This window comes from Pholcus phalangioides, unplaced genomic scaffold, assembly GCF_987345545.1.
Source record: "Pholcus phalangioides strain wild (caught in Gottingen) unplaced genomic scaffold, Ppha-v1.0 ptg000014l_1, whole genome shotgun sequence".
Taxonomy (NCBI): domain Eukaryota; kingdom Metazoa; phylum Arthropoda; class Arachnida; order Araneae; family Pholcidae; genus Pholcus; species Pholcus phalangioides.
The window spans coordinates 16,629,687-16,642,766 of record NW_028301607.1 but is presented as its reverse complement, the minus strand read 5'-3'; the positions used below and the strand labels follow the sequence as shown (position 1 = coordinate 16,642,766).

Here is a 13,080-nt window from a genome sequence, read left to right as displayed (position 1 = left end):
GATGGGGCTTCATGATGTGATGTAGCAGTCTAGTAATACCAGTACCAGTTGTAGTCGGATAATACTGCGGTTAGTTTTCAACTTTGAGGCAGGAATGAGAATTCAAAACCTTGTCAGAAAAAAAGACATCTGTGGTAAAACCATGGCCCCTACATCCTAAAGCAGTACCCACAGGCTGGCAGACCTGCCAACTCTCCCGATTTTTCATCCTTCCTCCCGCTCTCCGGATTTGTTAAAATTTCCCGCGGAAAATTAGATTTTACGCGAGCTTTCACGTTGTCGTGGCGTCAATGATTACAGTCGTTAAGGAAAACGCCCATAGAGGACAGCCGCAGGGGCGTAGCCAGAAATTTCGTTCGGGGGGGGGACCAAAGTGACAGAACAATGGATTTGGCCATCTTTTTCCCTTTTTTCGGTCATTTTCTCACATTTCGGGGGGGGGGGGAGAGACCAGACCCCCAAGTCCCCCCCCCCCCCCCCCCCCCCGCTACGCCCTTGGACAGCCGTAATCATTTCCATCGAGCAGCCGTAAAAAGTCTGTGACCGCATTTAAGCAACTGGCAGACTTGGTTTTCGTAGCGTTTATCGGCAATCATTTATCAGGGGTATGACCTTGGTTGCCAAAATTCCTGTATAATCGTTATTGTATTCCATAACAGCCGTGCGGTAAACACGTTTTTTCGTTCGCAGCTTTGTAATTTGAATTTTTTTAAATCGTTTCTTCCGATTAAACATCTTCAGTAAGAAAATATAAAACTTTAAGCTATATACAGCTAAATATAAAGCTTTTTAAGAATTCATATACCCAAGATTATCAATTACTGATAGCATCCACGAAAGGAAACTTATAATTTATGAACAGTATGTAGATGTGATTTCTCTATTCCGGATGGAAAGACTGACATGGAATTATATTCTGCTCAGGGGCAATGCAGAACCTGCCTTGGGGGGGGGGTGAAAGAATAACTTTTTCTTAATTTATTAAAAAAAAAAAATTTCCGAAATTTTTTTTTATGAACTTTTTTTTTTGATCGAGTCTGTGGGGGGGGGGGGGGTTACCCCCCCTCGAGAGAATTTCTGGATTTCAAAAGTTGGCACGTCTGGGCTGGGATCTTTTGCATGTTTCCCCGGTCACTTTTATAGGTGGTTTATTACGTGAAAAAGCCAAAAAAAAAATTGGAATTGTCCTGTCAGCCTCGCCCTTGTGGGGACCATGGATAAAATCTCTCCTAAACACAATATATATATATATATATATTGAGGATATACTATTAAGGCTTTCAAACAAATAATCGCAACTCTTTCAGGTGAAATGGTATATAGAAATAGGTGGTTATGAGCGATTTGGCAGAAGTTCATTGTATTGTTATTATAGAAAGAGAACTTACAATTTATACTTTTCGATTAAGAAGTTTGAGCAAGTCAAAATTGGAGTTTTCAGGCTCATGTGGCATGCCTTCCCAGGGCGGAGATTTTTTTGTCCGCTTGAAAGGATTATAAAGTGTACATTAATTTTTGTGGGGCCCCATTTGTCCTAGGACAGTGTTTCTCGAAGTGTGTGTCACGGGGTGAGCTAGATGTATTGATTCGTGTGCCTATTTACATTTTGAAATGGTTACTTTATATGGCAAAATATCTAACAAAATTATTTTGAGGAGCTGCAAGCGACAAAAAGTTTGAGAACCATTGGACTCGTTACGGGTCTGGTCGTAGCTTGAAATTTTCTTTGGTGAGGGAATTGAAGAGAGAGCACAATAAACTTCATGTATTCCATTTACAGGGCTGTCTTAAAGCATCATGGTGGGGAGCCCCCAAATGATTTTTCTGAAGCTCTACTAGGCAAATTTACATGTTAGCTTCGAAATTTCAACCGGGTCTCAATTATGTGAGGGGCCCGGCATGGGCGGAGATACGGGGGTCAAAGGTGGAGTCGACTGATCTAATTTATATATGAATTGACGTCGTGCCCCCCAGACTTAAAACTATCTCCGCCTAAGGGCCCCGGGTGGGTCTATGCGTTAAGACGGTATTGATACGATGTATCGGTCATTTTTAAAATTTCTGATGGGGAGGGGTGGATAGAGCCTTTCTCATTGGTGTAAAGTTAGAAAAATTGTGGGATGGTGACTCTAATCCAGTATTTTTCTTTTGATATGGAGATGGTGTCAAATATTTGGGGGGGGGGGAGGCTCTCGGGCCCGTAGCCAGAAATTTCGTTCGGGGGACCGAAGTGATAGAACAATAGATTTAGCCATATTTTCCCTTTTTCAGTCATTTTCTCCCATTTCGGGGGGACCCGAACTCTGGGCAGCCTTTTTTTGGGGGTCCCTTGAAAAAAGGGTTATTATGCAAAATGCGTATATATTTTTCTGGGACAGGCCGCATTCAGCTCGAGGCCCCGGTCCTCTGAAGTTACAGCCTGTTGAAGGCGCTGGGACCGAGACAGTATCGAATTGGCGAATACGTTATAAGGACAGTTCACTCGACACCCCTGACAAAAGTTAGGAAGGTCCCCCAGCAGCCGTGATGCACACTTTGAGGACCACAGGTTTAAGAGAAAACGTCTCTCAATGGGTCGTGGTGAATCAAACGATAACTTTTCTAATAAAATGCAGCTTAATTCTATGTTGCAATTATAATTGTATTTGAATACTATCTAAAAAAACAATGAAGAATATCCTCTCCACAATTTTGTGCGTAAGTGAGTTTCCGGCTAAAATATTGTTTAACTGAAGATACATAAATGGCTTACCTTACGTTCATTTCAATTACTGTATTCTCAGCTTTCAGGCCATTTTGTTAACTGACCCGATTTTATCTGAATAAGATATGGTCAGGGTTCTGGAAAGTGACGGGTCTTTTTTTTTTTTGCGATTACTTTTGCAAAAGAGAAAAGAATGAAATATAAATAACTTCTAAAAAAAGAATAAAGTAAAAATTTACATTTGAATTTTGTATTAATCATATTGATACGAATATAAAACGTTTCACATCAAGTTCAGTTTGATGTGAAATTCGAGGATGGCGGGACCACATCGCTCACAACGGGCCTTTTTTTGAATTCTTGTCTTTTCCATCTTTCGCGCGTGGTAAATTTTTTTTTCTCATTTAGATGTGCATCGCTGTTGGACGAAAAGAAAAACAATACGAGGTAACTGAAACAATTTTTATTTGTCTTGAACTCATTGTCCTTAATTGTTAATGCTGGGATCGGAAGCTTGACTCCCTTTGGCGTGTCTTATACTCCGTCGCGCGGTCGTTGGCGAAATGGTGGCTCGGAAATTAGCATTTGGTGGCAGTCCAGTTCACCCAGCTATAAATATTTTTAAAATTTACTTTGAATGCTCATCAATGACATTAAAGTTCTCGTGCAAATACTTGCTTTGTAAATTACAACGCAAATATTTCTTTTTACGCTTGTAATTTAGATGATTAGCTTATAGATTGTTGGAAGTGAGATTTCTCTTTGGTCGCGAAAATTTCCCTTTATTTGCTGAAAAATAATTTACTTGTTCGGTTAATTTTTCATTGTTTACGTGAAAAGCAGTCTGTGTTATAAGAAAATATGATGGATTCGTATCACTTGCTGGGGAGGAATCTACACTAATGTGGTGTTGGTATGAACAATGGCTTAGGTGTGTTAAGCCCTCGAGGCCCTTGTTTTATCTTGCTATCTATCTTTCTAACCTGTGGTGCAAGCACCTCCTGGGACATGTGTCTGGGTCTTTTAGTGGTACATGAAGGATAATCAGCAATGGTGGTTAAAATTTATTCAAGGCTTGATAACATTGGGCGAGTGAAATAGCTGCTACTAAAGTCGCATGTGTTTTGGCTCGCAACAACAGAGAAAGATGACAATACACAAATGGGAAGGGAAAGAAAATGAGTTGCTTGCTCATCTCGGGAGCGATTTTATTACTCCTGTGTAATTTGCTGTGCTAGTTGAAACCGGTTTTTTCGCCAGTTACTTTACTCATCAGAAAATAACTAGTAAACTCAACCAATGTAATTGGGCCTTTAGGTTTTAAAGGGTGAATAATTTTAACGTGACATGCATACCTATTCCTTTGTATGCATATCTCCCACACATTTATAGATGTACTAATACCTCTTGTGCATATCTAGATATAGAAAATGGTCCTATGCACTAGGTCTGCAACTAGATGCTTTTTCATCTAGGGCCAGTACATATTTTGGCACCTCTCTTCTAATGTTGAAAGAAAGGTTTGAAGGGGAAATTTGCCCTTTCTCTGGTCTAGCGTCTGGGGCATCAGACCCACATAATTGTGGCCATGCCTGTTCATAACTAGCTGCAAGTTTTTCCAAGTAAATGCAAGTTGCCTATACATACATACATATGTAAGTTTTCTGTGCAGTTCGAGAGTTGTGCAAATGTTCTGATCCAGGGGTGCCCAAACTTTTGAAGAATGCTGGCTGCCTCTTTAATTTGGAAATATGTCTCGGGCCGCTTGAGTTATCTGGTAAAATGAGGTTACTCAGATGATTTGAAAGTCTGCTGCAGACAATTTGAGTGATCTGGAAATATGCTTAGTCATTTAAGTGATTGGGAAATATGCGAAGGACCACTAAAGCGTATAAAAGTACAGCTTAAGGCCGCAATTAGAAATGAAAACATTTCATCACTCGAGGCTAGTATAAATTTTGACATTCACCCCCGTTTTCCTCTAGGGGTGGATCTGCACTCAAGTGACCTGAAAATGTGCTGCCAGTCACTTAAGTAATCTGCAGGTGTACCATGAGCTATTTAAAGAATTGTGAGTGTAGCGCTTGTTGATCAAATTGCTTGAAAATGTTCTTTGTGCCGTTTAAGGGATTTTGATATGTGCTGTTGGTAGATTAAATAATCTAGAAATTGGCATTGAGCCACTGAAATAATCTCAAAATGTGATACTGGCAACTTAAGGGATTTGATAATTTCATGGGTTACTTTAGTGGGTTGGTTATTTCCAAGTGGTACTTGAAGCATGAAAGTGTAGCGCTTAGAAATTCTGATCTTGACATTACCAGACAATCAGAGTCAAGCAACTGTGATGCCATAGAAACTTCACAGTAGGCCGCGAGGCTACCGTAACTTTTGATCCATTTGGCGTCACCATATTTCCTAGCGACATTTAATAATGGATATTCTAAATTTAACTTCAGTTCGGCAACTGGGATTGATTCAGTGGGAAGTTCACGGGACGCTTAAAACGAACGTTATGAGTTCGAGTCCCTTCGTAACCATTCAATTTTTTTTTCTAACATCTTCGTTTGAAAAGTTTAATTTCTTATTGCGTTTAATTTTTTTCTTTTAACCGTTGCACGGGATAAATATGATTTATTATATTATAATTCACCACCAATTGCCAGATGCACGGGAATGAGTGGGGTGGGGGGGGGGGGGTGTTCCCAAACAACGAACTTGGCGATATGGGGGAATGGGGGGCCACCCCCGTATAATAAGTTATCGTTTATTGAATCACTAAAAAATGTTTTAATTTTTTTTCTGATTTAATTCAAATGTGGTTCAGTTGCATCAAGTTGACAATAGTAACGGCTTGCGAAGCGAGCGCCCAGCGAAGCTGGGCCCTGCTATCATTTATTGATTCATAATGATAATAGATTCATTAGAAAACCAAACATAGAAATTGTGTTTTGGCAAGCCACTGTATTTATTGCATGACAATATAATTATTATTATATAATATATATCATTATTATTATGATCGTTATAGTATTATAGTATTGTTAAATTATATCATTGTAATATTATCGTGTGAGCAAACGAGACGTAATGACAAAATAAAAGCAAAATCGTTAATAGACGCTGGTGTTTGGCGATAAGTTGCCAAACGTAACAGCAGGAGGTACACTTTACACATAAGGTGATGTTTCTATAACGTTACAGTAGCCCGATTCTGATTGGCTGATAATGTCAAAAATATAAAAACTTAGAATTTCTAAGCGTTAGTGCATGAAAGATCTAGAGCAATGGTTCTCAACTGTTGTTCCTCTAAGCCCTTTGGGCTCCGTGTGCACTCTCCAGGGGCTCTGCGGCCACTCGAGGAAAATAAAAAAAAACCAGCACGTTTGAAAAAAAAATTATATAAATATTTTTAAACAATAAAAATCTAACTTTCATGAATAAATAAAAAAATAGGTGTAGCAGGCTCCGCGATAGAAATTATTCCCAGAAAGGGCTCTGGGAGTAAAAAAGGGTTGAGAATCACTGATCTAGAGTATTTGACAGGGCTTGACAAATTGAAGTTAATATGATTTGAAAGTCTGCTGCAGACAATTTGAGTGATCTGGAAATATCCTTAGTCATTTAAGTGATTGGGAAATATGCCAAGGACCACTAAAGCGTATAAAAGTACAGCTTAAGGCCGCAACTAGAAATGAAAAGATTTCATCACTCGAGGCTAGTATAAATTTTGACACTCACCCCCGTTTTCCTCTAGCGGTGGATCTGCACTCAAGTGACCTGGAAATGTGCTGCCAGTCACTTAAGTAATCTGCAGGTGTACCATGAGCTATTTAAAGAGTTGTGAGTGTAGTGCTGGTTGATCAAATTGCTTGAAATGTTCTTTGTGTCGTTTAAGGGATTTTTATATGTGCTGTTGGTAGATTAAATAATCTAGAAATTGGCATTGAGCCACTGAAATAATCTCGAAATGTGATACTGGCAACTTAAGGGATTTGAATATGCCAACACAGCGATGAGTCGCCAACATTATTCCTCCCCCTCCCCAGGCATGTTTTTCAAACATCGCTGATGTCGTCCTGCTGGAAATGTAGCAAATAGCTCCACATTGAATCCGGTGACTCAAAAATTGTGCCAACAGCAGTATACTACATATTAGGAATTTACGTAAAGAAAAATTTAATGCCAGCCAAATTTTATTAGCGTCTAGCATTAGGTTAAACTTAAGGCTGAGGATATGTACACGGTCTGTGCATTATTCCGTCGTACAGTGGCTGACGTCATGATATGCCGAAATCTGAGATTTATGTCACCGAACAATCTGGAAGAATTTCTGAAAAATTTACAGCAGAAAGTTTCCAGTCAACCAAAGACTTATTGCAGAACTAAAAAAACATTGTTTTGGGGGCCTGACGTTATGGAAGTGACGGCACACTGATTATTCTATTTTTTAGAACTGAAGCATGCTGTGCAATTATTCAATATACAGTGGCTAATGGCTTGACTTACCAGGTGTACAAGTATGAAATGCGGATTTCAGAAAACAGATGGTGCACCAATGCAGTTTGTGCTATAAAGATTTGACACTGCGCCATTTTGTTGTGTCAGATGCGCATGAGTTATAAATTGGAAAAGTGTGTGCTTAGTGTTGTACTGTTGTGTTCAATATGTCGAAAGTTATACTGAACAAAGAGCATTTGCGGACAGCGTTAATTTTTTTGTTTTCATTTGAAGAAAACTGCTGCTGTATCATACCGATTACTTCGAGAAGCTTATGGTGAACATGCTCCATCGCAAGATACGTGTGAATGATGGTTTCGGTGTTTCAAAAGTGGTGACTTCGATGTTGCAGACAAGGAACATGGAAAACCGCCAAAAAAAAAAAGATGTGGAATTAGAAGCATTGTTGGATGAAGATGATACTACACAGACACAAAAACAACTCGCAGAGCAATTGGGCGTTAGTCAACAAGCTGTTTTCAATCGCAATGCCCCATGACAACGTGAAATGCTCCTTGACAATGGTCAATGCATAGCTGCCAAGTCTCCCGAATTTTAGCTTCATCGCTCGACCTCCCGAAAAGTTCTTAAATCTCCTGAATTTTCACCAAAATCACAAAAATCCCTAATTGTCCCTAAAAATTCCCTACTCCATTAAAAAAAAAATCCCCGCTTATGAAAACAATCCCTAAGGAATTTCTTGTGGGGCATGAAGCCTCTCTTTTTCCCCTTTCGAAATGACGTCACACGTTGTAAATGGGGAAATTCCCTTTTTAAGGAAGTTTTACAAACCCTCTGATGGTAACAAGAAAGTTGTTTGTCTTATCGTGCAGGGAAATGGCTTAGCAGCCAATAGTCCTGGATAATAATTGAAGATTATAGTGATGCGCATATGATCAAAATTTCTTTTGTTTAAGTTACGTACGTGCGATATAACAAAGCATGAATAATGATAAGCAAAAACATATTTAATCAATTTTAAAGATACTTATTCCGATGAATTTCCTTTCATCAAACGTTCCAGAAGAGGGCCGACTTTTCCTTTTTGTACAAGTTGTGTTACGGACATAAACATCGGCCATGGAAAGACTGCCATCATCACTCGTGAAATGAAAAAAAAACATCAAGCAAGTGTCACAAAAAGTCAGTGTTCTTTAAAAATTGACGGCGTTTTTCTTCATCTTCCGATGATTTTGGGGTCATTCGCGCAGAATGTTTGTTCACAGTGTTTCTGATTGAACACAATATTTATTTTTACATCATTGAAGTTTTGGCCTCCAATTTCACTTGTTTTTTGCGTAGGAATTTTATTCCCAAGGGTTTAACTTCCATGTTTGTAAAATCCCTATTTTAATTTGACTTCAGTTTTTGAGTAGGTATTTTATTCCCTACGCTTCAACTTTTATGTTTGAAAAATCCCTATTGTATTTATTAGGGAGTGGTTTTAGCATAAAATACGGGTTTGCGCGAAAATCTCCCGAATTTTCATTTTCAAAAGTTGGCAGCTATGTCAATGTGCAATGCTCCATCACATACAGCAAAAGCGGTTCGCGGCACATGGAATCACTCAGGTGGAAGTTCTATCCTATGAGGCTTACTCACCAGACTTGGCTCCTTCTGATTACCACTTGTTTGCATTGATGGTTCACGCACTTTCTGAGCAACGCTTTGGTTCGTACGAAGATGTGAAAAAATAGCTCGATGAATGGTTCGCAGCAAAAGGGGAAGATTTTTACTGCCGTGGTATTCACAAATTTCAGGAAAGATGGGGGAAATGTATAACAAGCAATGGAGCATACTTTGAATAAAGCACTTTTTATCATTCTTCCGAATTTAACATGTTTTTTTTGAAAAAAAAATCCACATTTCATACTTGTACACCTCGTATATAGTCAAACCTCGTTAGTGCGTCACTCCGCTTACCGGGTCACGTTTCGGAAGTCCCAATTGTCCTCAGGCAGGAACTGGCGCAGTTATGGCTTACTTCGTTTAGCGAGTCACTCCGCTTATTAAGTCATATTTTTGCTCTCTCAAGAGTGACTCATTAACAAGGTTTGACTGTATTTTTAAAGTGCATTCATTTGGGTACGGCTTACATTTAAGCATAGGTATGTGCCAGCATTATTATTATTCGTATCACATATTTTTTTATATTATAAACTACATTTCTGCAGGTTGGTGTAGGATCGGCGTCAACTTGAAAATGGTTTACGAATAATAAGCAAGCCCCAAAGCAGAACATTTTGCATTGTTCTGGAATGAGCCCTCAGCTGACTGAAAATGTTCTGTGGCAAAAATTTCTTTATAGTGTTTTCTATGCAGATGAATGTGAATGCTTTTCTTAGAAATCTTCCATCAGCACTGTTCTGTTTCATACGGCACCATTTTCACCATGTTCTGCTTTTGGGTCAGTAAGTATTAAAGGAAACCACTATGAAGGAAAGTAAATCTTAAAAGAGAAACGGAAATGGGAAAAAGAGGGGAAAACGTGACATTGATGGTTCAAATACAGCATATAAATCTTTGCAGTGCAGATACCGCAAGCTTTCAGCTAGGATAATTTGGTTGCAGTTAGCAGATCTAAGGCTCCTTTCACACTGGAGCGATGCTGATGCTCCAGTAATGGAATTCAGTGCAACTTGTACGACGTAACTAACATGACATATATTGGTTAAAAACCTGAGTTTCTGGTTTCCTGATTCAATCTGTCGATTTTTATGATTTTCATGTGCATCGCGTGCAATATTACTCCCTGTCCTATATATACACTATATCAACTACACTATATCAACTTTGGTAGTAGCTCCTGTCACTTCCGCTTAGTCGCTTTTCATACATGGAATAAACGTACCTCATAACGTATCCACAGCTGAAAGAAAAACAGCCTAGGATGTGCGTATAGCAGGGCTTGACAAATTGCAAAAAGATCTAGGTGCCCCAGAGTAATTCTTTAGATGCCAAGCATTTTTTCCCACGAAAAACATGTCTGAAATGATTTCTTTTGAATTTTCCTGGACATGGCGACCGCCTTTGCTACTGATAGATATGCTGAAATAAATTCTAAAAATTTTAGATTGTCCTCAGATTCCAATTTAGTAACTGCACATAGGAAATTTTAGATGTCCACACTAATTTCTTAGTATTGGGACCAGGTTGCCATTGGCACCTGGGATTTGACCAGTTTTGGTCTATAATTTGATGTGTCTGGTATTTAGGGATCCTTATTCGTAGAAATGAATTACCTTTTGGGTTTGATAATGCAATTGAATAATCGACGTTGGATATACCCAAAATTCCAAAATGAACACGGCTATATGCATTTCGGAACTATATGAAATTCCTTCATCAGTAGCAGAAATAAAGAAGAAAGAAAATATTGAAAAACTCCTTATAGCGGGAGTTACTCGCTGTTGTAGACAAGAGTCAAATTCAAAAATTCAAAAGTTTTTGAATTTGACTCCCGCTATAAGGAGTTTTTCAATATTTTCTTTCTTTGTTTCTGCTACTGATGAAGAAATTTCATATCGTTCTGAAACGCGTATAGCCGTGTTGGTTTTGGAATTTTGGGTATATCCAATGTCGGTTATTCAATCGTATCCTTATTCGTGTTAGCAGATCTTGGTATAGTATATCTAGGACATCGAATAAAATAGAGGTCCTCCGGCCTCACATTTTTTCACAAGTAATTTATAAATTGAGCTGAATATGCCTTCAAAGGTGTTTCAACTCTCGTTAATAGGGCTTTCGCTTTGTTTCAGTTAACTCAGTTCGTCTCAAATTTATTTTTATTTTGTATATTATTACAGTCGAACCCAGATTCAATGCCACCACTTATTTTGCAAAATTTTGGCACTATGAATAGTTTGCTGTTATATAGGATCACTGTTTTACATGTGTAAGGCCTGAAAGTGGAAGATTCTATGAAAATTTCAGGCATCAAGTGGGTTAAGCACAACCTGGGATGCGCTATAACAAGGTTCAGTTTTATTTTTTCCACAATAAATAAATTACAGTTTAATGTATAGGTGCTCAACCTTTAGAACAGCAAGGACCACTTAATTGCTCTCATGTTACAGTTAGCCCTCTGAGCTCTTTGAGTCGACAACTGAAAGGCCAGGCTTTGTCCCTGGTGGGATGTAAGCCATTTACTCGGAGGGGTTGGACCACGCTTGAGTCGACAACTGCTTTCATGTGCTGCTGTGGTGGTTGAGTGGTCATAGTGATGGACTCGCATCTCGACGACCCAGGTTTGAAGTGGTGCCACAGTGGTGGTCGGCGGAAGTTGATTTTCTGTGATTCTCCCAACTTGAGGTGCAAATGATGCAGACCGATCTCCCTGCTAGAAAGTCTTACAACAGGCCTGCAACAATAGTTCTTTGATCATTACACTTCACTCACAGTTAGTAAAACTGATGGCAGCACTATACATAACAAGAATTACACAGAAACAAACTTCACTTCAGGTTCATTACACACACATTCCAACATGTACCAATTCGTTAGAAGTTCAAAAGAGAAATATGAACGAAGTGCATTTGTGGTTTAGTAGCTGGTTTCATGTATATGCCAAGTATAGCCATACTGTATCGAAGGTTGGGTGCAACCTGATCTAATGGGTTTTTTTCCATTCTGTCTGTTTTCAGGAAAATTGAATGTTTAGAACCTATTTCTGAGAACTTGAAAGGATTTGCTGGAATCGAGGTAAATTTCGGATTACATGTGTAATAGTGGAATCAAATTAAATTAGTATTATATATTTATTATTTGGGTTATTTATATAAAATTTGTGATACCAAGTAATGATAAATCATCTATTAATGTGTAATTTTTGTCAAACTGCATAGGATCCAGGGTTGGTAAAAAACTTTTTTTTTTGGTTTTAAATAATATTAACATTAAAAACAACAAAATTTCTGAAAAATCATTCAAACTTCTAATTAATTAAAATAAAATGTTTATTAATGTAATTAATTTTACTTCCATATTAATTAATCAATAGATATTTCTTACTTTTTTACAAGAACCAACTTTTGCAATTTAATTATTTTTTGCTTAACTCAATGGATTACTTTGTGTTTGAAAAAAAAATTCTTTTAATGTTAATCATATAATATAAAGATGTTTTCTCCAGTTACTTTCGGTATGCTTAATTAGGAAGCTATTTTGCAAAAACTATAATAAAAATTAGGTGAATATGATGTATTTAATGAAGCATAAATAATGCAGATTTTATTAGCAATGATTTACGATATACAAGGTAATTATAACTAAGGTTCTGATTTCACAACACTGTAAAAAAAGAATGATTGTCAGAATGACTTAAAAATTGACATGAATATTCCTGAAAAAAATGGAATTTTATTAATTACATTGGAAAAAATACTTAATGTAAAATTAATGACATCATCCAACACATGGGAAATTTGCTCGCAGAATGGAAACAATAGCCAGTCATGGCACAATGATAACTTAATTATAGCATTACACGATTTCATAGTTCACGAAAACATAGCAAAAAAGTGTAGTAATTGAACAAATAACTATAACTTACTTCTACGAGGTTGAAAGCACAAAAATTCTTGTTCAACAACAGATTAGAGTATGCCATGGTCATGATGTGGATGCGCTTGCAATTCACCTTTTGAGGTATCCCCCACAGCCAGAAGTTGCAAGGGTTAATGTCAAGTGAACTGATGGCCAGCCAGGTGTCGTGCCATCCTGTTATTGCCAAAATGTGGCTTCATTTGCTGATATTACAATGTGCATCTTGATAGAAGTTGTTCTATCCACATACTGATGCTGTGGAAGTGCTGAAATGATGTGGTTGCACAAAATAGATTATACTGCTGGCCAAGTACAGCATCATCTAGTTCCAC

The 13,080-nt window shown here is 38.0% G+C and overlaps 1 protein-coding gene across 2 annotated transcripts in view; it reads left to right on the top strand.

The window, feature by feature from the left end:
• Positions 1-3,011: 3,011 nt before the first annotated feature.
• The window catches only part of LOC149078210 (uncharacterized), a 32,881-nt gene continuing 22,812 nt past the window's right edge, over positions 3,012-13,080 (top strand). Inside the window, exons 1-2 of one of the 2 annotated variants that reach the window (XM_089241800.1) lie at positions 3,012-3,151; positions 11,848-11,905. Coding sequence is in view for 1 of the 2 variants with exons in the window: in XM_089241799.1 (XP_089097925.1) it covers positions 3,607-3,635; positions 11,848-11,905 (87 nt within the window). In the remaining variant the exon portion in view is untranslated. Of the gene's footprint in view, positions 3,152-3,173; positions 3,636-11,847; positions 11,906-13,080 lie in introns of those variants that run through there. The other variant, XM_089241799.1, reaches the window with a different exon arrangement.